At 39.0% G+C, this 24,686-nt stretch overlaps 1 protein-coding gene across 5 annotated transcripts in view; it reads left to right on the top strand.

Annotated features, from left to right (window-relative positions):
- TTC6 (tetratricopeptide repeat domain 6) overlaps window positions 1-24,433 on the top strand; it is a 170,340-nt gene extending 145,907 nt beyond the window's left edge. For all 5 annotated transcript variants that reach the window (XM_084791644.1, XM_084791645.1, XM_084791646.1 and 2 more), the window contains 8 exons: window positions 720-833; window positions 4,661-4,780; window positions 8,139-8,212; window positions 12,017-12,227; window positions 15,053-15,205; window positions 15,986-16,156; window positions 23,624-23,849; window positions 24,219-24,433. In XM_084791644.1, the coding sequence (XP_084647770.1) occupies window positions 720-833; window positions 4,661-4,780; window positions 8,139-8,212; window positions 12,017-12,227; window positions 15,053-15,205; window positions 15,986-16,156; window positions 23,624-23,849; window positions 24,219-24,355 (1,206 nt within the window). In that variant the 3' untranslated portion in view covers window positions 24,356-24,433. The remainder of the gene's footprint in view (window positions 1-719; window positions 834-4,660; window positions 4,781-8,138; window positions 8,213-12,016; window positions 12,228-15,052; window positions 15,206-15,985; window positions 16,157-23,623; window positions 23,850-24,218) is intronic.
- The last annotated feature ends 253 nt before the right edge of the window (window positions 24,434-24,686 follow it).

The raw sequence follows: 24,686 nt of genomic DNA, 5'->3' as shown, positions 1-24,686 counted from the left end.
GCAAAGGTGTGACATTGCATTAGGTATCAATTCCATGAGCATGTGTTAGATGGTGACATAAGCTATCAGAGGAGAATGGAAGGGGACGAGAAAGGGAAAGGGAGCAGAACATGCCATGACTGTATGATATGCGTACGGGTGGCAGAAGTAAGTCAGTCTTTTAGTGTTCACCAGAGGACTGTGGGTTGCTTGCCCTGTACAGTAGGTATAATTTTCTCTAGGCCACATAGCAACACTGGTAACAATTGCTTCACATTAATTTTTGAGATTTGTTTATTTATATTTTATTTGCACGAGTGTCTGCCTGCATGTATGTTTGTGTACCGTATGTGTGCAATGCCTGTGTAGACAAGGAGCGAGTGCAGAATCTCCTTGAGCTGTCGTTACAGACAGTTGGGAGCTGAGGGGTGTTGGAAATTGAACCTGGTCCTTTGCATCACAGTGTTCTTAACTGTTGATCCATCTCTCTAGCTCATAGTTGCTTAAATTTAAGTTACTGGCATCCTTAGATTTACTTGCAGATGGAAAAAAATCTGTAAGAATACCTACCAAGATTTTCTTAATGAACTATGTGAAAGATTAGCTTCATTGTATTAATTTAGAAAGATGATACATAGAATGTTAAAGAAATGCATCAAATACTAGCAGGATCACATTTGTTTAGAGACTAAACTTATCTATTATGATTTATCCTTCTCACTCTTTCTTTCTCATTGTAGAGTTACAAGCTAGCTGTTACAGATTTAACTACAGCTATCAACATGGACAAGAACAGCTACACAGCATTTTATAACAGAGCGCTGTGTTACACCAAGATTAGAGAACTTCACATGGTAAGTAGCCATTTTAGGAAATGGGAGATTTAAAGCATGTGAGAAGCAACGTGCATCCTATGGCTTTTTGAAGTATAAAAGCAATTGATAAACAGTAATTTATAAGCAATATGAGGCACCACTGTGCAGAATTTTATAGCAGCCATCACTAGCAAGAATGCTTTACAACCTGGACCCAAGCTAGAGCAGTGCATGGAGGCATTTGTTGCAGAGTTCTGAAGCCACACATGCAGCAAAGCATGTCGAGCAATGCAGGGACTACGAACAGTGATTTGTGCATGCTTTTTAAAGGTCTAATCGTGTTTTAAAACATATGGTGTTGCAACAACCGTATTTCTCCACCAAACTCATTTGTATTGTCTAATCTGGACCCCATTGTCTCGCCCTTTGTCAATATGGTTGACTTCGATGAGAATTATCCCTGTGACCACCCGCGTTGAAGTTCTTTGTGTTCTGCTCCTTGCTGTAGCTTCTTTCCCTGTATCTCCTGGCTTTCCCTCATCACTTCTGCCCTTTCTCAGGAGTGGTAGGTTCCTTTAGTAGAGCTCACACCCCCACTGCCCTCGGTGGACTCACTCCCCAGTCTTTGTGAAACTTAGCGTGATCTGTTTAGACCATCTATAGATTGAGAAGTCACAGCAAAGAAACAGGTTGAGAAACCTGTCCACGCAGAAGACTGAAACATTCCTGACAGCCCGCCTGGCAAGTTTGTCTTCCTCCAAAGATGTAGACAAATGAATAACTAATTTTGAGCAGGGCAATTTTTAGGGTTCAAGGAGCCAATTAAAGGATTGTTAGGCACGACCTTCAGAGCATGTGTGTTTGAGGACTTTCCTTATACCCCCATATCTGCTTGAAGGTAACCCGAGGCCAAACACAGGGGCTGGGCAAGGAAGGATCGCCCACATGTTATCTCACTTACGTGGAAAATCCAATTCCTGGTTACTGAAGAATGTGTAAAACAATCTGAATAACTGAAACCAAAACAGGGTTGTGAAATATTGGTGAATTCCAAGGTGGACCCCAGAGCGTTTCATCTGCTCATTTTACAGACAAGGAAATGACAGCGGAGAGAGGCCACAGAACCTAGCCAAGTGGCATTGGGAGTTAGAAACTTGCCCTGGCATTCACACATTTGTTTGTTTCTGGGTTTCCAGTCCTTAGGTAGCTTTGTAAAGCTCTCTGACACCGGATTGGATAGTATGTCAATTCAAAGGGTCACCTCTTCCTCCTGTGCCTACTTTCACTTGCTTTTCAGCATTCCTTCTCTCACCAGATTGACATGCTGAGGCATTCTTTATGGATAGGGTTTCCTAAAATCTAAGCATGGTAAATATTTTTGTGTTGGAAGTTTTAATAACTTAAAAGCAGTTACTGTTTGTCATTTTCAAGCACAGGGACTTAAACAACACCAAAACCGAAATATATTGCAACACAAAGCTGAAGAAACATAATGAAATTTAACCAACTAAAATCCTTAAGGGCAGGTTTATTTTTTCCAAGTTTGCTGTGTTTAGCTTCTCTGAAAGGTTACAAAGATAAATTCAGACAAAAGTATACATTGGAACCCATTTTAGAATTTCTGAATCAACTAGCTTGTTAGATTGACTCATTGCCAGTGGATCATGAAGCCAGACAAGGAAGAAGACACCTACATGCTTGTCTTCTTTCTTCAGTGCCCACAGAGGAGGCTTTTATGCAATGGTAATATCAGGCTGATATTCGAGTCTTCGTTTTCCTCCACTCAGCAGGTGCCGGAATAGCCTTAGAAAAGCATGGTGGATTTTGACTCCACTACTCTATAATAATGAAGACAGTAGGCATCACCTCTTACTTATAGCTTATTGTATGACAAGTACTAGGCTAAATATTTACCAATACATACATAATTAAGACATTTCTCTTTAGGAAGAAATTGAGCACCACTGGGATTTCCAGGGATTTGTGTCCCTGAACAAGGGATTTGGACAGACATACATGTGGATAATAAAAGGAAAAGAATGGGTTTATTAAGGAAATAAAAGGCGTGGTAGTGGGTCAAGGCTAGAGAAAGGTCAAAGTTTCTTAGTGCTGGAAGAAGTAGAGTGGAGAATTTTTACTGTATACACTTTTTCTTTCTTTCTTTCTTTCTTTCTTTCTTTCTTTCTCTTTCTTTCTTTCAAATTCTCTGTTATGTTGGCTTTGGTAACATGTAGTAAAGGGTTTCTAGACCAGTTTCAGTCTTTATTTTATTTATTTATTTATTGTTGTTATTATTGTAAGTTGTATGAATGTTTTCCTTGCACATATGTCTATGTACTATGTGCATGCAGTGCCCACAGAGACCAGAAGAATTGCATATGCGGGGACTGGAGTTTCAGATGGTGGCGAACTGTTATGTTATAAAAAGTATTAAATCCAAATGTACTAAAAATTTAACGTTCCAGTTTTGTAGCTTAGGAGAGAGACTTCAAGTTAAGTAACTTAAACCCAGAATCTAATGATAGCAACTGATGATACAAATTCAGAGAAGGCTATGGCTCCTGTCCTCTTAACCAAGACTTTCAGGGAAATGTCTGTAATTTCAGTGTAGTGAACAGAGTCATAAGGATGGTGAATTCAAGACCAATGTTGTAACCAAGGCACATCCCAAGCAGATAATTACATGAAATCTCAGGGAGCAATGAAACAAAAGAAAAAGCACAACTAAAAGCATCTTCAGTGCTCCTGTCTCCAGGACCCATGCTTAGCTTCCATGAAACCTCATTTTTCTAGATTCTTTCCTCACATAAAGCTGCTTTGTCGATTTCTAGGGCATCTTACAAACTTTACATTCTGTGATTCCATAAAAAGAATGAGTCTGACAAGGTGCAACCAAGAGTGTAGGTGGTTCTTCAAGTATTACTATTTTTATAGACCTAGCAATATTTATTTTTATATTACAAAATACACATAGGATTTCTAGTTGTATAGTGTCTTTAGGCACATGTGCCAGGAAATAAGAGAGAGAAAGTTAAGATCTATTGCTTTGCCATTTTCAGTTAGCTGATACTTTAATCATACAAGAACTGACTCTTTTCTGACTAACCATGTGGCTCTTTTGAGCAAAATATCCACTAAAAATGCTTTAGAAGCATTCACCCCTTCAAGACCTAGTACAGAAGAGAGACCAGGGAAGCTTTTCTATTCAGTCAATGGGAAAAGGTGATGAATAAAGGACTCTTTCCCAGTAGACTAGTTCCTTGAGCTTGGATGGCTTTCTTTAAACAATGAGTATACTTATCTACATATTTTGAATTTCCCCATTTCCTTCTTCACTCTTACTGTAATCCCTTTTCATTGGTTTGTGATTTATTCATTTGATTAAAAGTTACCAAGTGCCTGTATGTGAGGGCAGGGTGCTTGTCACTTGGTGCACAGTAGGAGATTAAAAACTTGCCTCCTGCAGTTTAGACTACAGTGAGGAAGGCAATGAAATGCTAAAAAGAATTTAAATTTTAAACAATAATCTCCAGTTTGCTTTCATGTGAGTGTGTTCTTTGAAGAAAGTATCCACTGTGGTGGTGGTGGGTGTTGAGTGTCATGCAAGCTATGCCATGCATAGGAGCACACATGGGTAGCAAAGAGATGGCATGTTAACTGCAAGCACAGTGAGAACTTATTTAAAAGCAGAACTAACCATAATACACACCTACAGGGACTCTTCAAATCTAGAAAAGACTTATGTCACATTCCAGAAGTGATTCTGAGAGCCCACTCTGGGGAGTAGTATGTTTGTCCCAGGGCAGTAGAGTGAGCAGGGCTCTAAAGAGTTACACCTTGCCTATAAGTGAATGTTTTATTTTTAGGCTTTAAAAGACTATGGAATTGTGCTGCTTCTCGACCCTGGAGAACGTATAACATTAAATACCTTCATTAACCGTGGACTCATCTACAATGAGCTAAAGCAGTATGGCTGTGCACTAGAGGTGAGCCTTCCTGTGCGTGTAGGCAAGTGAACTATTTGATTTCACATGTCCTCCAAAAATTAGTGTTCATTGCTACAGAATAGAAGTGTTAATGAATGACACCATTAGCAAGAGTTGTATTTAAATATCTGGGATAGCTAATGAGATTTTTTTTTTATAAAACCTAAGTACTTTCCACTCCATTTTGATTGCAGCTGGATGGCTAATTTATGTGTTATTTTTTAAAATTAAGGCTGAAGCACCAAAGACAGTTTTCCCATATAGGGAGTCAAGAGAGAATTACTGTAGATTCTTCTCTTTCTTTACCATGCTTAACCCATTTGCATGTCTAGTTCATTCTGACACTGAAACAAATTTGAACTAAATCAGTTCTCGTACTAATTGCTGTCTCTCCTCAACCATGAAGTCCTGGGCTAGATTTGAACTCAGATCTCAGAATATGTCTCCTACTCTGCTAAAGTAGCTTACACTTAGCCCCTGTTTCACACCTACCTTTTTAATGCATTCTCCACATGGTGGCTAAAGAGAGCACTTTAAAAATAAAACATGTCTGTCAGATATATTGGGCCAGAAGGCTGAAGGTGATGCTTCAACATTATAGAGTGTTTGGTGGCTATTCAGGCAGCAAACTGTCTCTGTCATTTTCTTATTTTGGAAGCTGCAAACCTGCACTTCCTATCTACTCAGATAACTAATTCTATTCCTTCTCAAGTCTCTCTGATGGGGCTGAAGACCAGATAGTTTAGTTTTATAATTAAGCTCATTTGTTTAGGGCTTAAGATGTTTTTAGGTCTAGATAGATGTTTTAAGTTAAAGAAATGAAATATGATAGATATTGCTTTTCATCCGGAAGTTTAGATGCACCAAGATGAGAAGATGTTTTCTTTAAGGTTTCCAAATACAAATAGCCAAAACACTATGAATGTAACATTTATATAATTCCTGATTGTTTTGCTGATCTTCTGGCTGTAAGCAGTTTATTGTATGTGTGTGTGTGTGTGTGTGTGTGTGTGTGTGTGTGTGTGTGTGTGTGTGTAATAATAATATAAGTGTATATGTAAAAAATAATAAAAAATGGAAAAAATAAAGCAGATAAAGTTAGTCTACTGCTCCAACCCTGCAGTGACCCGTCTCACCCAACAAAACCTGCACTCCTGACCACTAAACCCGTGGTCTGCCTCAATGTGACTGACACTTCAGACCTCGTTGCCAGTCTTTGCTACACTGGAGCCATTCCACCTTGGCCTTTTGCTATTCTCTGGTGACGCCCAGCTGCCTTCCTGTCCAGGCCAACACACAAGCTGTCCCTGTGCTTACAGAACAGGAAAAGCTCTAAGTCCTTCTTTAATCCAAATTTCTGATCAAATGTGGTCTTTCAGTAAAAAATAAACTGAATAATTAAAATGGGATATTAAAAATATTAAAAGACCTCAAAATAAGTTTGGAAATAGCATAAAGATACTGAAGAGACCAGCAAAAAACCAAATAATTAATTAGATTCAAATCCAGTCATGTCAACAGTTATATTAAATTGAAATAGTCCAAGGGAACCAATAAAAGAATAGACTACCAGATAGGAATTTTGAAAAATATCTAGTATATTCTGCGTACAAGAAACACACTTCAAATATAATGATATTGATGGAGAAGAGATACAATAAAACATAAAAAAGGAAAATAGTGATCTTTGCTTTGTGTAAGGAACACAAGTCACTTAAAATTAAAAAAAATATTTAAAGATGCAGATAGAGAAAGAAACAATAAAGGTTATAGTAGTGAGTGATAAGAGAAGAACCAAGACAAAGTCATAAAACCCATCCATGGGAGGAAAAATGTTGTTGTCATGAGAACTGAAGCAGACCAGATAGAGAGTGGGCAGCTGTCTGACCTTCCCAGGAACAGCTTGATCAGGAAGCATCTAGGCTGCACTGCTTGAGAAGCTGATGATACATTATGGTGCATCGGGAGCATTTTCTTATATTTTTCCCTATTTACAAATCTACCAGCTGAGACAATGAAATTAAAAGCAGAGTCAGTGAAAGGTTAAAGTTAGTATAAACATTATATTTAAGTATCATACAGGGTTCGAGTGTTTTGTGTATCAAATTTAAATATAGATGTGTAGCCATAGATCAAATACCACACATTTAAGGGATGTAAAATTGGTTCCCCCAAAACATGTTGTCATAGCTACTTGAGGTGTGTGGAGTGATGGCATCAGAGAGCTAAGCTTGTCTGGTTAAGGAGTGAACAGCTTATATATCATAGTGAATGTGACATATTTCTTGGGTTATTTAGGAGTCTGAGGGAAACACCAGAGTAAAGTATAAAGTGACTTGCCCTTGAGGGGTAGAAGTAGGAGTTCCTAGAAGGGGAAGAGGGTACCATCTTTCCACGGTTCAGATTTGCTAAGTGAAGTAACAGCCAAAATGCCCATGGTGATTCCTCTTGATATCACTCTCTTTGGATGGCCATGCCGTTTTCATTTCCTATAGAGGTTCCGGGTATTTATTTTAGAAGGCCCTTCCCTTCATCATAAAAATCAGTAAATCAGCCATACACAGTCACTGTATATGCTTATGAACATGAGAAGAATGAACACGACATTTGGTTTATAGATACTTGTTTAACTGCTAATTCAGTCTCAGCCCTGTTCTTATTTTCTTTTGTGCTGAAAGTACTTCTTTAAGACTGAGGTGGTTACAAGCTGCCAGCAATAATCTCAGTGCCTGGTGGAGGAGAGTGTTCTGCTCCATTTTGGCAGGATCTCTTGCAGACTCAGCACTTTTAATCCTTTGAAGCAGCCTGTTCACCAGGGCCATTCAAATCCATTCCAGTATCCTTTCTGAATTTTACAACCTCACGTTAGAGTTTCCATGCTTTTCATTTCAGAGGGGTGGGGGGCTTTTGGATCCTTAAGCAGAATCAGACACCTCCTTCCAGAAGTGTGGGTTCCAAAGGTAGGTTCAGTCTCAAGTGATCAATGTAAGGTGCTTTGTTATCATCACTTCCTGGCCTGGTACTCAATTGTCCATTGTCTGAGAGTCATGTAATCCCAAAGGTTCTTTCCAAGTCAGTTTCCTCTTCTGTCTGAGAAGGGAAGTTTCTGGTGGTATAAACAATACAGGGAAGTAAGTGAGACACTCCATACACTCCCCAGGGCAGCACCGCAGGAATAACGACTGGGATGCCTTGACCCATCTATTCTCGTTACATGTGACTTAAAAATGAAGCTTTAGGCAGATATCTATTTAAGGCTTATGTGACATCAGAGATGTCCACTTATGTGGAATCCGAGTTAGAAGGAAGTTTTAAGAAAAATACAATACTTTAACAGGATCTTATAAAATTGTTTCAGGATTTTAAACAAGCTGCACTGATGAGCCAGACAAGTGTGAGCCTTTGTCAAGCTACTGCCATGTGCCACCACAGGTATGGAGCGCCATTACTGTCAAAGGGGAAGCAAGACGCATCCATCTATAGCCCCAGACAGAAGGCGGGCTGGAATGGGAAGGGAGATGGGAAGTGTGCCTGTGATGGATTACAAAAATGGCGGTCGTCATATAAAGAGTTACTCCCATAGATCTGGGGACCATATCAGTAGCACCCTTGTGTCTTCTAAGAAACTGATTTGTACCAAATTAACAATTAAACATTCACATCATGGCATTGAAGATGTCCATTTGATTTAAACATACACACAAAATGTCAATTAAATGTATACATAGCTTGAAATATCTAGGGATAAAATAATTTGTTCAGAAAAGCTCATTTCCTGGAAAAGAAGGTGATTTTAAAATATTTTTCCAAAAAAAAAAAAGATCTTCGCCAATAAGACACATTAATATATTCTAAAAGTACTGAAAACAATCCAAGAAAATTCTACAAAACATATTAAAGCCTACAAAAATACAACACTAGAGTTAGCTTTTCTTGAGATTTCTGTACATATTCTAAACAAGAGCAGTTGGAAATAACAACAGTAACCCACAATCTTAGAAACAGCTGCAGAGATCTTAATATAGACACAATGTTATTGTTTAATAATAGTTTATAGCATTACTTTTGATAAGGGAAAGAATATCAGTTCCTTTGGGGGATTAAGGTTGGGATGATTCATCAATTATTGAGGCGAGTCTGTGCAATACCACAGTTTAAAAGACTCAAATAGTTTGAATTAGCTGGGAAACTGACATTCTCATCTTTCTTTTTAGGATACAGATGTATAACTACATTTCCTCAGAAGTAGAGTTCTTATTGTAGGAAAGAAGTAATGTAGTTGTTGTGAATTCTGCAGACACCTTAGGGTTAAAAACCTGGTCCCTCCTTGTTCATTATACAAAGTCACATCTTTGTCTATTTTGGTGCATCGATCTTTGTGCAATCCATCTCTTTAAGTACTTGTCATTCTTAAGAAGAAATGGAATGGCGACTGATGTGTTTACTTTGGTGGACATGTATGGGCCAAAATGTCTGAGATCGTTGCATTCTGTCAACATCTGAAACATCCCACAACTTCTCTCAACCTCGTTTCTGTTTAGCAGCTATTAGAATCAGTCAGGGTCTCCCCGTGCTGGGCTCACATCTTTATGAAGTGTGATCTTGGGATAGAACAGCAAAGCCCCCTAAAGCTGACACTGCTTTGCAGTTCCAAATAATCAACTTTCATCAGCTCTCTAGGGTCTCCATTGTTCTCTAATAAAAGTGGAATTTAAATCAATAGTAAAGCCCCATAGATCAGAGTTTTAATTCCCCATGTATTGAGTTTTCACAGTTTTACTGAGCTTTAATAACAAGGAATATTTGGTGACTATACGTATTTGTAGAAAAACCATTTTGGTAACATACTTGGAATATGGAAGCATGGCCTGTATCTTTGGAACTGACTTTTGACATTTTGGTAGAGAAATATATGTATTTCCTTAATTTGGAAAACTTTGTAAAAGTAATAAGCCTTTAAATGTTAATGTTCTGATCTTTGAACTTGTCGCACTGAAGACGTTTGAAGTGTCCTTTGTATATTTCCAGCTCTCACTCTCATGGTTGCCAGGAGACAGCATTCCTTAGGCTGAATACCCTACTTATTGCCCAATTTAATCAGCAAGAGTGTTGTGCTAATGTGAACTTTTAGATCTCACTGAGAAAGCCACCGTTGTATTTTATATCTATGACTTAGCTATATGTCACAAACACTTGCTACCATGGCACATTTTTTATACTATTTTGAGATTAGCATAAGCTATTTTTAAGTCTTTAACTCTGCAAGCCACATTCTTCAGTGTTTGAACATATTAGTGCCTTGTTTTTAAAAATCAGAAAGACAAATCTGGTCACATCTGTGATTACTGTAAATGCAATGGGCTTCTGTGTCAGTGACTCAGAGCAGACACGGTAAACTTGAACACCTCCTGAGAGTGATCACATGACTTTAGATTTATACAAAAACATTTATATCACGAAAACTTTTAATGAACTTTACATATGTGACAGCTGATACCTAATGACTTACAGATCAATGAACACTTACCTGGAAACAATGTAGACATTCTACCAAATCTTCCCACTGGATAAGTGCCGTGTTTGGGCTTAGCAAGTGCTTCAGACTATATGATGCTGTGGCGGACCGGTCTCCAGGAAAATGAAAGCTCTCTTTTTAAAGGGCATATGGTTCATTTTCTCTCTCGTCTATTGTGTATGGGGGTAGGAAGCAGGAGAGACCTTGTCTTCAGCTCTGCCACCTGTTCTGGTTGTGACAGTCAGTCAGGAATAATTTTCAGGTGCTTGTCAGGTGGCTTTCTAGATCCATTTCTAGCTTTTAGGTTGTTTGCTCAGCTGGACGGACTAAGTGCACATCAGTTAGTGTTGATAGCTAGATAGATCTAACTGCCCTTCCCAACATGAAGCATGCATTACAGAGTAATGAGCTTTGGTTCACTGTCTGATTTGCTATTGTATGCTTTTGTAATTGGTTAGGCCACACAGGAGGAAAGATTATATTTTATAAGCCCTGTAGCAGAATACACAGCCACGAAGATTTTTAAATCCCTTGATGGGTGAGAAGAGCAGTGGATATGATACAAACTGAATGCCAATAAAATAAGAATGCCTTTGTAAGTTATAGAGAATATACGATGGGTGCCTGGAAAATCCTGAACACATAGCCCCGATAGGTACATACTGAAAGCAAACACCTCTCTACTCAGATATGGAAATACTGAGTATAAGAAAGCCTATTAAAAATTAATTTTACATAGAATTAGTATGCCATCTTTATTCTTGAGAAGTACAGCTAGTCTCTATGTAGAATTGCTGATGTAATCCAAGAAGGCACCTGGAGAGGCAATGAGACCGCACATTTAAATGAACGGGCATATCTTAAACTGTGGCAGTCACTGAGAAAGCAGTGCAATTTCACTGTAAACTATGAGAGGGGGGGTGGGGGGAGAGAGAGAGAGAGAGAGAGAGAGAGAGAGAGAGAGAGAGAGAGAGAGAGAGAGAGAGAGAGAGAGAGAATTCTGTGATTTCTGAGCAACCACAAACAGAATGAACTCAGAAATTACTACATGGCCCATGATGGCCACTGTTCACCTTTGCCCATCTGAGACATCAGAAGCCATGTGTCCCTACTATTTCATCATTGAACTTTGTGTGATCTTCTGGATGACACTCAGTGTATGCCTTTGCATGGTGCTTGACAAAAACAAAACAAAGAAACAAGGAAACAAACAAAAACACCCCCCACACCAAGTGGAGTCAGGACCAGGAGGGTTTTTTCCCCTAAGCTTTATTATTTTATTTATGTATATGTATGTGTGTGTGTGTGTATGAGTTTATGTACAACACATGTGTGCACGGTGCCCAAGCAGGCCAGAGAATGTCAGATCTCTGAAACCACAGTTGTGCCTGTGAGGTTCCTGGCATGGGTGGCTGGGAACCCAACATAGGTCCTCTACAAGAATAGTAAGCATTTTTAACCATGGAAACATCTCTCTAACCCTGAATTATTTTTGTTGCTGTTATGGACAAGCATTGAAAAATATGTGTAAACATATGTGAGGGCATTGCTTTGATTGATGCCTTCAATGAATGAGATGTCCCTTAAAACAAAGAATATATATGTGTGTGTGTGTGTGTGTGTGTGTGTGTGTGTGTGTGTGTGTGCGCTAGCAAACATCAACCCACCAGAAGGCATGACATTTTCTTTCTCCCCCACCCCCCCCCTTTTTTTTTTTTTAGGATTAAAGAGTATGAAGGAGCTGTTGATTTCTTTACCAAGGCTGTGAAAATTAACACACGCTTTCTGGATGCTTATATTGGCCGGGGGAATTCTTACATGGAGTACGGAACGAATGAAGCCCTGAAATGGGCACAGAGGGACTTTCTGAAAGCGCTGCATATTGACCCGTCATGCCTAAAGGCCAGGATTAGTCTAGGCTATAACTTGCAGGTAAAATGCAACAGCATCTTGATCTTCTTCTTCTTCTTCTTCTTCTTCTTCTTCTTCTTCTTCTTCTTCCTTCCTTCCTTCCTTCCTTCCTTTTCTTCTTCTTCTTCTTCTCATTATTATTATTATTATTATTATTATTATTATTATTATTATTATTATTATTATTTAGCTCCGAGAGCATTGTTTGGATAGGAGAAAGAGACATTTTTACTGGTGATGTGGTCAAATGACATTTCTCAGGCTATGAACATCTAATTTTCTTTTACTGTAGTTATGAAGGTAGCAGTGGGGAGCAAGGACTCAGTTAAATACAGAGAACTTGCTTAGATGAGCCTTAGGTCAGCTAAGACTGATGTGATAATGCCGGAAGTGGTGGGATTGGTTTCTATCATGACGAATGCCCGAGAACGTGTTGGTAAGAGAAGAAAGATTGTCTTGTTAGAATCAAACCTAAAATTAACATTATAGTCACATTATAAACAATGTGTGGTCCATTTGAAGACTAGATTGGGTCACTTTAAAAGATCTAGAGCTGATTGGCAACCAACGCAAGATCCTCACAACTGGTCACTGGCTGAGCACCTAATATAGAGGAGGAGTTGCTCCCAGCTCCCTGAGAAGGCAGCCTTTAAGAAACACAGCTACTTTTGGATGGTTAAATTCCTAGTTTTGAGAGAGAGAGGTGCTGTTATATATATGAGTAATCATTTGATTGTATGTAATTATGATAAATGCAGCAAAAATAAACCAAACAAATTCCAAAGAGTTTTTAGTGCAAAGAAGTGCAACAAAAGGGTAAGAGAAATTACTGCTAAATCAACATTTATTTTGAGGGGTGAAAGACTAGTTGTTAGGTAGAGGAAGGGAGTGGGGCTAGGTTTAGTCTTTGAGACAGAGAAAACGACCTTTTAGGAAACGTTTTAGGCAGAGGCAGAGGGTCCATATGAACCAAATGTGGTGGAGCGTGATATGGGATGAGACTAGGGAATTCAACAAAAGTTTCGAGTCAAGTTAAAATAAGAATATCACCAGAGACATGACGTCAAATTTGTATTTCATGAAACTCCCACTGGGTCTCTAACCAGGAAAGGAAATAGGAAAATACATTAATATGTTGGTGGGAATAAGGAAAGGGACGGGCCAATAAAGGAGAGTCAGGGCTGCCCAAGCACTGTCCAGGGAAAACTGTGACAGTGTGTTCTACAGATACATATAGATTCTTTATTGCCGGGGACTGGGGATACCACAGCGAGCACAGAAGATATTGTTAAGAGTGACTAGTAAATCAAATCCTATGATGAAGTGGTTAGCAGTCTAATATTCTGATAGCGCAGCCTCAGTTTACCTACTTCTTTGTTTATTAAATGAACTGTGACCGCCTTCCACATTTCTGGAACATTTGACTCAGAGGGTTTGCTAGAGGAGTCAGAATCCAGTTCCCTTTGCAGTTACATTTTTTTATAGCTTTATGTGAAAGTCGCTAGGCTCTGGTTGGTTAGACTGTGCCAGCCTCTGAGATCCTGGCAGGTTGAGTTTTTGAGCCCCTGAGAGAAAGAACAGAAGCTGGACCATCATGAATTAATTAACTCCCCGCCTTCCTGTGGGGAAGTGTTTAGTTGCCAGCTGGCCTGCTCTGGGAAATACTCTGACATCCTTCTATTAATGGTGCCTGTCTTCTGACCTTTTTTTTTTTTCCAGTTGGCACTAAGGCTGTAATAAACAGATGCTTGGTAGATTTGCATTCATCTTCTGTGGAGTATATAAAGCTTTCCTGAAATTCCAGGTGCTGGAACAATTCATTTGTACCATTACTCCATTTATTTACGTAGCACACATTTATTTTGCTTTGTGTGTTATGCATATATTATAGATATCTGGTATCTTAGGGTTTCTATTGCTGTGAAGAGACACCATGACCACAGCAACTCTTATAGAGGAAAGCATTTAATTGGGGCTGGCTTACAGCTTCAGAGCTGTAAGTGTCCATGGTAGCTGGCAGCATGCAGGCAGACACAGTGCTGGAGGAGCTGCTCAGAGTTTTACATTTTGATCCGCAGGCATTGGGGAGAGTCTGTGAGCAGCATTGGTCATAGCTTGAGCATAGCAGACCTCAAAGCCTGTTCCAGTGACACACTCTCTCCAGTAAGGCCACAGCTCCTAATAGTGCACTCCCTATGGGCCAAGCATTCAGACACATGAGCCTAAGGGGGGTATTCTTATTCAAACCACCACATCTGGAGATTATATATCATCCATTCATCTTCCTTCCTTCCTTCCTTCCTTCCTTCCTTCCTTCCTTCCTTTCTCTCTCTCTCTCTCTCTCTCTCTCTCTCTCTCTCTCTCTCTCCACACACACACACACACACACACACACACACACACACACACACCTTACCTGAGAGAAGATCTCACTAAATATACCTGGCTGGCCTCAAACCCACAGGGATCTGCTTACTTCTGCCTCCCTGAGTATGGGGTTCAAAGACGTATGGCACCACTTTTTGCTATTTCTGCATTTCAGTGTAAGTTTTTGGTACCTAACATAAGTATAGTTGTCATATAGTAGCTATGACTTTAAGTTGTCTAAGATTAGTATAGTAGATAACTATACAATTCTTTTTATTTGAACATAGTTTGATCAGAAATAATTAGAGGTAATTAGTCAATTGAAGATGCTCACATATGGCCTGCTTTTTAATTTAAAATACCTTAGCTTTAGTATCATATAAAGATATGCCTCACAAGAGGTTTTAATGAATGAGAATCAGAAAACATTTGTCACGTCAAAGACATTTTTGCTTCATGAAATTGAATAACTATTTTAGGCCCAAGGGAAATTCCAGAAAGCTTGGAACCACTTTACTATCGCCACAGAAGTTGACCCAAAGAACTATCTAGCCTATGAGGGACGGGCTGTCGTCTGTCTTCAAATGAGCAATAATTTTGCTGCAATGAAGGATATTAACACTGCCATCAAGGTAAAAAGAAAAATCTGTATTGTTGATGCTGCTGTCAGCATATATTCACACCATTAGTGAATACGTCTAAGTAAAGTTGTTCTGTTACCATGTAATGTGTAGAGAGATAATATATTGTTTCCCTAGACTAATAACTTACATGGTTTGCTTATTTTGCTATCTAAATGCATTTAAATTTCAAAAGCAAAATTCTAGGTAAGCACTGATTTCTCTTAGCAAATGCAGTTTGTATGTTCCGAGGAACCGTGATAATACTTTGCAATACAAAATGAACTCAAATCCTAACAGCAATGGCCTAAGTATGAAGCACTTAGAAAACAGCATAGCTTTTCGACTTCCCCATGTAGTGATGGAACATCCTTCTCGACCTGTGAATTATCTTCTGTCCTTTGAGTTTTGTTTATAATTTTGAAATGTTATAGGGGTAATATAAGGGGTAAAAACAGAAAGGAACTAAAGTAATTGTCTCTACACGGGACAGTGAAGCATGCTAACTGTTCAACTTAATGTCTTCTCTCATTTCCCTATGTCTATTCCTTGGAAAAGACCTGAGTAAAGCTCTAAAATTGTTTGTTTTATGGCAGCCATTCAATAAAGTGTTGACAAGAAACCAATTTCATACCGAGCCCTTTCTGAAAGTATTTGCTCTAATTGGGTTTTACCTGCACTGTACAAGTAACTAGTTCCCACAAGTGGATTTCATGACATTCATTTCACAGACATGAAATTGGAGATTAATATTATTCCCAGATGTCAAATCCTCCCATGATTATGTTGCAGATCAATACCACAGCAGAATTCTTAACAAATCGTGGTGTGATTCACGAGTTTATGGGTCAACGACCGAATGCAATGGCAGACTATCAAGCAGCAATTTCTCTGGACCCCAAGTACTGGCTGGCTTACTTCAATGCTGGAAATATCTACCTTCACCACCGGCAGTTTTCTCAGGCAATGTGCACTTTCCTTAACATGTTCTTCTGTCACTAAATTCTTCTTTGCCTTATATAGTTTTGAAGTGCAGCCTTTATATCTCAGGTTAATAAATAATGCTCTGTTCCATAAAGATGCTTACAATTTTCAATCATCACATGTTTACACTTGTGTAGATTTATGCTCCTGACAATTCAATACTGCTCCATTAAACACTGACTCCGATTTTCCAGTGTTTGGCCATTTTCTTCATCTAACCAGCTTCCAGGCTGGAATCCCATTCTTTACTACACTTAGACTTCCCTCAAGACCCTCATCTTAATTTATGTATTTTCTAATCATCAACTGCACGAGCACAGGGAATAAGGAGGCATATTTAGCTCTGGTTTTGTGTGGCCACTTATTCTCTTGCCACTTTGGCTCACACTGTCTGAAATAAAAACCTTGTTCGAATTTTAGATGAGATACATATCTAAATTTACTGTACTTGCATCAAACCTCTTGTATTTTTAAAATCTTTATCTTTTTTTTTTCTTTCTTTTTTTTTTTTTTTTTTTGGTTTTTCGAGACAGGGTCTCTCTGTGTAGCCTTGGCTGTGCTGGACTCACTTTGTAGACCAGGATGGCCTCGAACTCACAGCGATCCGCCCGCCTCTGCCTCCTGAGTGCTGGGATTAAAGGCGTGCGCCACCACGCCCGGCTCTTTTCAGGTACTGTCACTATTTTTTTCTGCTTTCCACCAATTTACCTTGTTCTTTTTACCATTTTGAGTTGACTGAATTTTTATCATCACTCACTAATTTATATTATGATAATTTATTAATGCTGTGTCTATTTTCTGAGTATTGTTTTGCCAGAATGCCATACTTTTTTTGGTATTTATTTTTTAAAAACCGGGTAAGATACAAATAATGTGACATTTATGACCATAACCATTTTAAAATTATAGTTCTGTCATGGCAAATATATGTCATAATGCTTCCTAGAATTTTGCAGCTGCAATTTGAATTTCCCCTGTTGCTTGGGAATAAATCATTTGGGAATTTAATCAGGTGGAAGGATTTTTATATTTTCTGTGCTTTATGCATATATTAAATGTATTCAATTCTGTATTGTGTTTCCTTTTGAGTATTTTAGTTTTTCTGATTTATAGCAAGGCTTATAGTTTTGCTCTAGTGACTATAAAACTGCCTTTATTGCCCTTAGTTATTATTTCTTTACTTTCTCTACTCTGAGTAAAAATTATCCTTCATCTTCCTTCTCATTAATATAGTAGCACAAATCTACAACCTCCATCTTTGGTTGTTTTTGTTTCTACCTGGATAGCCCAGGCTAGTGTCTAATTTATGATCTTCCTGATTTGCCTAGAGTGCAGTGCTTGGATTATAGGGGTGTGTGTGTGTGTGTGTGTGTGTGTGTGTGTGTGTGTGTGTGTGTGTGTGTGAGAGAGAGAGAGAGAGAGAGAGAGAGAGAGAGAGAGAGAGAGAGAGAGAGAGAGAGAGAGAGAGCATGCTACATACAGCCTATAAAAGTGGAGAAACTCATACCCACTCCGGCCTCCTCCTCAATATCAGTACTGATCACTGATCTCCCCAAAAGAGTCGCTTAACCAGTGTCTACAGTACTTGTCTCACTTTTGTCTCATATTTTCCACACACCTGCTCCATTTCAGCCTTTGCCCTGCTGCTCCTCCAGCTTGTTCCTCCCAGTATGCCCAGTGACGACTCCACTCTCCTTTTCTGCCCCCCTCAGCAGCATTTGATATAGGCACTTGCTGCTTCATAGCGCGTGTGTTCACCTGTTGATACCATTCTGTCTGTCTGTCATCAACCCGTCTGGGTGTTCCATTCTTAATAATGACCCTTCACAGCTTCCTGATTTCTGTGATGAATCTGGCTGACCTCAATAAGGAGTAGAGGCAAAGACAGCCAACAGAGGTGTAATTATTTAAGACATGGATGGGGCTGAAAAAATTGCTAATGGGCAGCAATTTTTTTTCAGGCTGATAAGTCAATGTCAGTTGCCTTAAACTTCAGATAATTGATCGTTCTTGGCTGGGTCCCTGAAATAATTCTATCTATCTATCTATCTATCTATCTATCTATCTATCTATCTATCTATCATCTATCTATCTCCATTGTAAGTTAGTTAAAGAGACTATAATACTGGATGCTAGTGTATGAGTGCTTGATTAGCACATATGAAGTTCCGTGTTTAATTCCCATGGCCACAAAAAGAAAACAGTAAGATTAAAAAATATATATAATCCCCAAGCCAAAATTCTGTTTCTACAGATGATTAAATTCTACAGGAGGGGAAGTTTACTCTTTAGACTTACTTATCTTTAATAACTCAGTGACCATTATATGTAAAACATATGGTTTAGTTCTAACACATAGCTCAGACTTAAATATGTGCACGTGCTGGAGATATGATGGATCAGTGGTTAGGAACACTTGCTGTTCCTGCAGAGGACCAAGGGTCTGTTCCTAGCACCCAGACCGTGGCTCACAACTATCTGTAACTTCAGATCAGGGGATCTGGTGTCCTCTTCTGATCTCTGTGGGCACAGGTATACATGTGGTGCACATACATGCATGCTGGCACTCATACATACACATAAAATAAAAATAAATCTCAAAATGTTTAAAGTATGGTTCTATTTCTCAATATGGTAGAAATATTACTTCACCTCTTATGCCACCTAAAGTGTTTTCATGTCTTGATGTCATGGATCCTGGGGCGTCATACTTCAGAGACTAACAAGTGTTAGATACAGCTACTCAGCTGTACTGCCCTGTGAGGAAAATGGCTTCTATGCCCTCTCTCTTCCCCCTTCAGTTGTTTCTGAGTTGAAGGAAGATCTTAGCACAGGAAGAAGAGTTCCTTATCAAGAACAATAATTGCTGAAGAGTTACAACACACAATAAACCTGACTCCTTTTTTTTGTTTTGTTTTTTAATCAGGTTAGTAACAGTGCTTTAAAAACACAGTTGGATGGGACAGTTTTTATGAATGAGCATCTGCAGATGACTTTTAAACAATAATTTCATCTTTGTGATTGATTAACTCACTAATTGTGGATATGAAGGTATCAGATAAGCTGTTTAAAAATCAAAGGCTTTAGTTACTTCAGCTTCTAATTGTTTCATACTCCTCTACTTCAAGTAATCTCACTAAATTAATAGGCTTTCATTTTCTAAGTAATACACTTTGGAATCTATAATAGAAAGTTATGATACAGGGTTTGTGATGATGGTTAAGGCTGTTCTTCCAGAAGATTTAGGTATGATTCCCAGCACATACATGGGGGCTCACAATCACTTGCAATTTCAATCTCAGATTTTTGTGTCTCTGAGGGTGTTGTACACATGTAATGCATAGGCATGGATGAAGGCAGAACACTCATAGACACAACATAATAAAATAACAATAAAAATAAAGTTCCATTGTTCAGAATTAGGTACATTACTAGTGTATGCCCACTTCTCATTTGTCTGCTTTTGTGGTTACATAACTGGGTAATCTACTCATTATTTGTTGATGAGTTAAAAATGAAGCATAGATTGTGCTAAAAGTAAGGTATTGCTTGGAGTCAGTCATTTGCTTCATTTCTGATGTCTGTGGATGGAACCTTCCCTTTAGGAGTGAATTCTCTTTAAGCTCTTCACAGCTGTGTGCCAATTGTTCCCCTATCTCAGTGGTTCCTTAAATTGCACTTGACTATGGCATCAAATATCTGCCATGAGGGATAAGAAGAATTATACAATATTGATGTAAGTGCCCCTCAAAATCACTTGGAGCTATGTTGCCTCTTCACTTATAGATACAGAGAAAAGTTTATCCACAGTAATTGACTGAGCCTTACTGTATTTTGCACACCTTTCTCAGTACTTTACACATATGCTCATGCTCACTTCATCCTTACATCAACAAAAGAACTGAGAGTGTGTCACTTTCTTTGGAAGATTAAGAAACTAATACAAACAGAGCTTTATAGCCCAGCCAATGTAGAGGCAGGATTTGAACCCAGCATTCTGGATCCTTGGTCTGCACTGTAGTCACCATGCCATCAGTGTATATATTAGCCCAGATAGAAGATAAGTACAAAGAAAGATCCCTGGGGAAACTGGAAGGAAATGGTTTAGTGATGAAAGAAAATGGTTTAAGAGGTCAGAACAAGACCAGAGAGAGTCAAGGTGGTCCAAGCCCACTTCTGTGTTTGAAAACCTACCAAACCCCACCAATTCCCAGGCTAAAAAACCCACCAGTCTCTGAGCTTGACATCTGATCAATCCTTGAGCTTGAAAACCCATGAATCCCTAGGTTTGGCCTGAAATCCCACCAGTTCCCACCTTGGAAATCTCTACCCTGGAAAACTCCTTCCTCAAGAAATTCTGTGTAAGCCTGTCTCCTGCCTAGTTTCCCACTGCTTTGCACTAAGCACAGGCAACCACCTTCTTATGTCTCTCCCAATAAGTCTCCTTTGTAATATTTGTTATGTTGTGGTATTCCTTGGCTGTTGGCTACCAGGACACCTTTCCCTTCAGAGCTGTAACACCTCCTTTGGAGAAGCCGTTCCCCTCAAAATTGTAATACTTCCCATTGAGGAAGCCTTTTCCTTCAGAGGTGTGGCACACAAGAAGTGTTAGTTTTAAGGAGGGAAATAAGAAGAGTGTCTGTGTCACAGACACTTTAGAGGAAATAATCGGGAAATTTCAACAAGGCTTGAGGACATCTGCAACCTTAGCAAGAGCAGAACTCATATAATGGGTAGAGTCCAGGAGACTGAAAACCATGCTGCCTGAGAGGTCAAGCTGAGTGTGATATATACTTTCCCTTATAGACAAAAGACATTAGAGGTCTGATGTTCATCCCTCCCAGAGATAGAAATGAACTTAACATGAATACAAAGGTGTCAAACCAACATCTTGTCTCTCTGTGATAAGAGGTCCAGTTTTTTTAAAACTTCTGTACACCAGTACTCCTAAAACAGAATAAAAAAATGAATTATTGAAAGAATATCATGTGATCAGATCCCACAGTTGTGTCAAGAGGCAGTAGAAGTTACTGGTTTGCAATAAATGTTGATGGTTGCCTCTTTGCAGGCTGGTAGCAGTTGATTCTTGGACCAGGACCTGAGACCTCATTTTGAAGGTTCCTTTAACAGAGGAATATCAAATGGCTGAGAAACACTTAAAGAAATGCTCAACCTCCTTAATCATCAGGGAAATGCAAGTCAAAACAACGCTGAGATTCCATCTTACACCCATCAGAATGGCTAAGATCAAAAATTCAAGCGACACCACATGCTGGCGAGGATGTGGGGAGAGAGGAACACTCCTTCATTGCTGGTGGGAATGCAAACTAGTACAACCACTTTGGAAATCTATCTGGTGCTATCTCAGAAAAATGGGAATAGGGCTTCCTCAAGACCCAGCTATTCCACTCCTTGGAATATACCCAGAAGATGCTCCAGCACACAGCAAGAAAATTTGCTCAACCATGTTCATAGCAGCCCTATTCATAATAGCCAGAACATGGAAACAGCCTAAGTGTCCCTCAGTAGAAGAATGGATAAAGAAACTGTGGTACATATACACTATGGAATACTATTCAGCTATTAAAAACAAGGAATTCCCAAAATTTGTGGATAAATGGATTGAGCTAGAAATGATCATAATGAGTGAGTTAACTCAGAAGCAGAAAGACTCAAATGGTATATATTCACTTATATCTGCATATTAGCCCAACGGGCATGTCCCACGAAAGCCTTCACTTACCAGGAAACAGAGACAGAGGAGAGGACATTCTAGTGGGACTCTAGATGTGAGATTCATGAGAGAAAGGCAAAGTAGAAGGACCCAGAGGGTCCTAGGAGCCTACAAGTAGAACATTATGATAGGCAGATTTGGGCACAGGGGTCCCACTCAAACTAGGCACCAGACAAGGACAATACAGGCGGTAAACCTTAAACCCCTACCCAGATCTAGACAATGGACAGAACACTCTCCACAGTAAAGTGGAGAGTGGGATATTACGTTCTCACACACTCTGGTGCCTCACCTCTGACCATGTCCCCTGGATGGGGAGACCTGATGGCACTCAGAGGAAGGACAGCAGGTTACCAAGAAGAGACTTGATACCCTATGATCATATAGAGGGGGAGGTAATCCCCCTCAGGAACTGTCATAGGGGAGGGGAATAAGGGGAAAATGGGAGGGAGGGAAGAATGGGAGGATACAAGGGATGGAAAGTGTAATAAAAAAAAAAAACCAAATCACACAAAAAAAGGTTTAATATAAAGGCATTAAAAGGTATCAACTGAAAAAACAGAATAGATTTGCAAGTGGCTGACTCTAATTCAGGAGAAAACTAAGAAAATTTCACCAAGTAGAAGGAGAAATCTGATTTTCTTTTTCTTTTTTTAAGGTAAAAAGGCCAAGCACAATCTGAGGCTTACAGAGCAATTTTTCTGTCTTTTAACCAAGGGGTGGTTACCCTCACTTTGATGTCCACACCTTCCAAGTCCATGGTCAACACTGAATAATTTAGTCTTTGGTTTCACTTCTCCTCCTCTTCTTCCATTTTTTTTTCATAGTACAATGAAGTTTATATTCCTTTTGGTGTGGTTTAGAATTTTCTTTTGAAAACCTGTCTGTCTCTTCATCTCTTAATTACCCAATTTGTACATTATCTTATGTTTAGTCTTCTCTAATTTACTTGTTACTTTTTTTTTCTTGTTTACTCAGGGATATGAGATTGGGGGTTGTCAAAAATGGGAACATTTCCTTCTATCAAGTGTTTTACCTTGATGTTGCCTGGAATTGCTGGCACATGGTATTATGTTTTGCATCCTAATATCTCCTTGCCGTGAACTGAAGGTTTGGTCTCTAGCTGCCGACACTATTGGGAGGGGATAAAATATTTAAGTTATGGGACCTGCTAGAAGGAAGTTAGGACAAGGTGTGGAGGAGAGTTGGCATGACATTGAAGGAGACACCTTACCCCTGATGAATCCTTTTTTTTCTTCTCGCAATCCTCCGTGAAGTAAATAGCCTTTGGCCTCATGCCCCCACCGTGATCTACTGTGTGACCACAAACCCAAAGCAACAGGCCCAGGGACTAGGGCTGGAAACATTTATGAACAGCCAGGCCCAAATAGATAACTTCCCCATTTTGATGCTCTAAAATGTTTCATCACATTTACAGAAAACTGACTAGAACATTTCTTTAAAAACCACCACCACCACCACCACCACCACCACCACCACCACCACCACCACCAACAACAACAAAACAGAGCAACTTTTAAGTTCTCGTTTTTCTTTCAGATAACATATTTCTGTATTTGAGATGAGATGCCATCACTGCCTGCTTGGAAATCTGTTGACCTTAGCTTTAAATTATGATGAAAGGACTTCAATTTTTTGATATCTGCTAATTAAAAATCTATTAACTTTACCGTTATTCTTACACTTTATAGGCTTGTGACTTCTTCTCAAAGGCTTTGGAGTTTAATCCAGAAAGTGAATATGCTTTCATGAATCGAGCTGTTACAAACATAATATTAAAGAAATATGAAGAAGCAGAAAAAGATATTTCATGTGCAATTAAGCTGTGTCCCTACTGGGCTGCATTGTATTTTAACAGAGCCAGTTTCTATTTCTTCTTAAAGCACTATGAGCAAGCTGACAAGGACCTTGGTGTAGGTAGGTATACTTTGTAATCATGTCGAGAATATTATAGCAGCTCTTACTCTTCTTTTCTGGGTCCCAAAGAGGAGTTTCATCAAGATTTCTGTTCATATAGAATTGGCATGTGTTAGTACCATGTCCTTAATGTGGCTGATATAGATGTCTTTAAATAATATCTCATTGTAAAGCACTTATAAGATGAGTTAGATATTATGAAACCACATACAAACCATGCCGGCCTTCCAAAGGAAGGCACTGTACCGTGGGTTCCGGCATTAGTTCTCGTAGAAACATCTGGTATTTCTAATAGGAAAACGCTTACAATGAGAATGATTGACAGGGATCTCTATCAACATTTCTGAACTGTTTGCTTTCTGTTTGCAGTCCTGACTTTGAAGCCTGATGAAGCCATAGCATATAATCTCAGAGCACAAGTTCGTGGCAAAATAGGACTGACAGAGGAAGCTATGAATGACTATAACCATGCCCTCGATCTTGAAGAGTACTCCACAGCTATGTGACTACTCAGACTCTTGTGGTTTCTGTTGTAGGTTAAGTATATATTCGTCTTGAAACTGAAATATATGTATTGTTTAGAAATGCCACCATTGTTATTGTATTTGTTACACATTTTAAGTGTTCACTCTTTATAGCCTCTTAGTGTATTATTATTATTATTATTATTATTATTATTATTATTATTATTATTATTATTATTATTATTGTTTTTCGAGACAGGGTTTCTCTGTATAATAGCCTTGGCTGTCCTAGACTCACTTTGTAGACCAGGCTGGCCTCAAACTCACAGCGATTTGCCTGCCTCTGCCTCCAAAGTGCTGGGATTAAAGTCAT

This window comes from Acomys minous (assembly GCF_964271855.1).
Source record: "Acomys minous genome assembly, chromosome: 8".
Classification (NCBI taxonomy): Eukaryota; Metazoa; Chordata; class Mammalia; order Rodentia; family Muridae; genus Acomys; species Acomys minous.
This window is presented reverse-complemented; position numbering and strand designations above follow the sequence as displayed.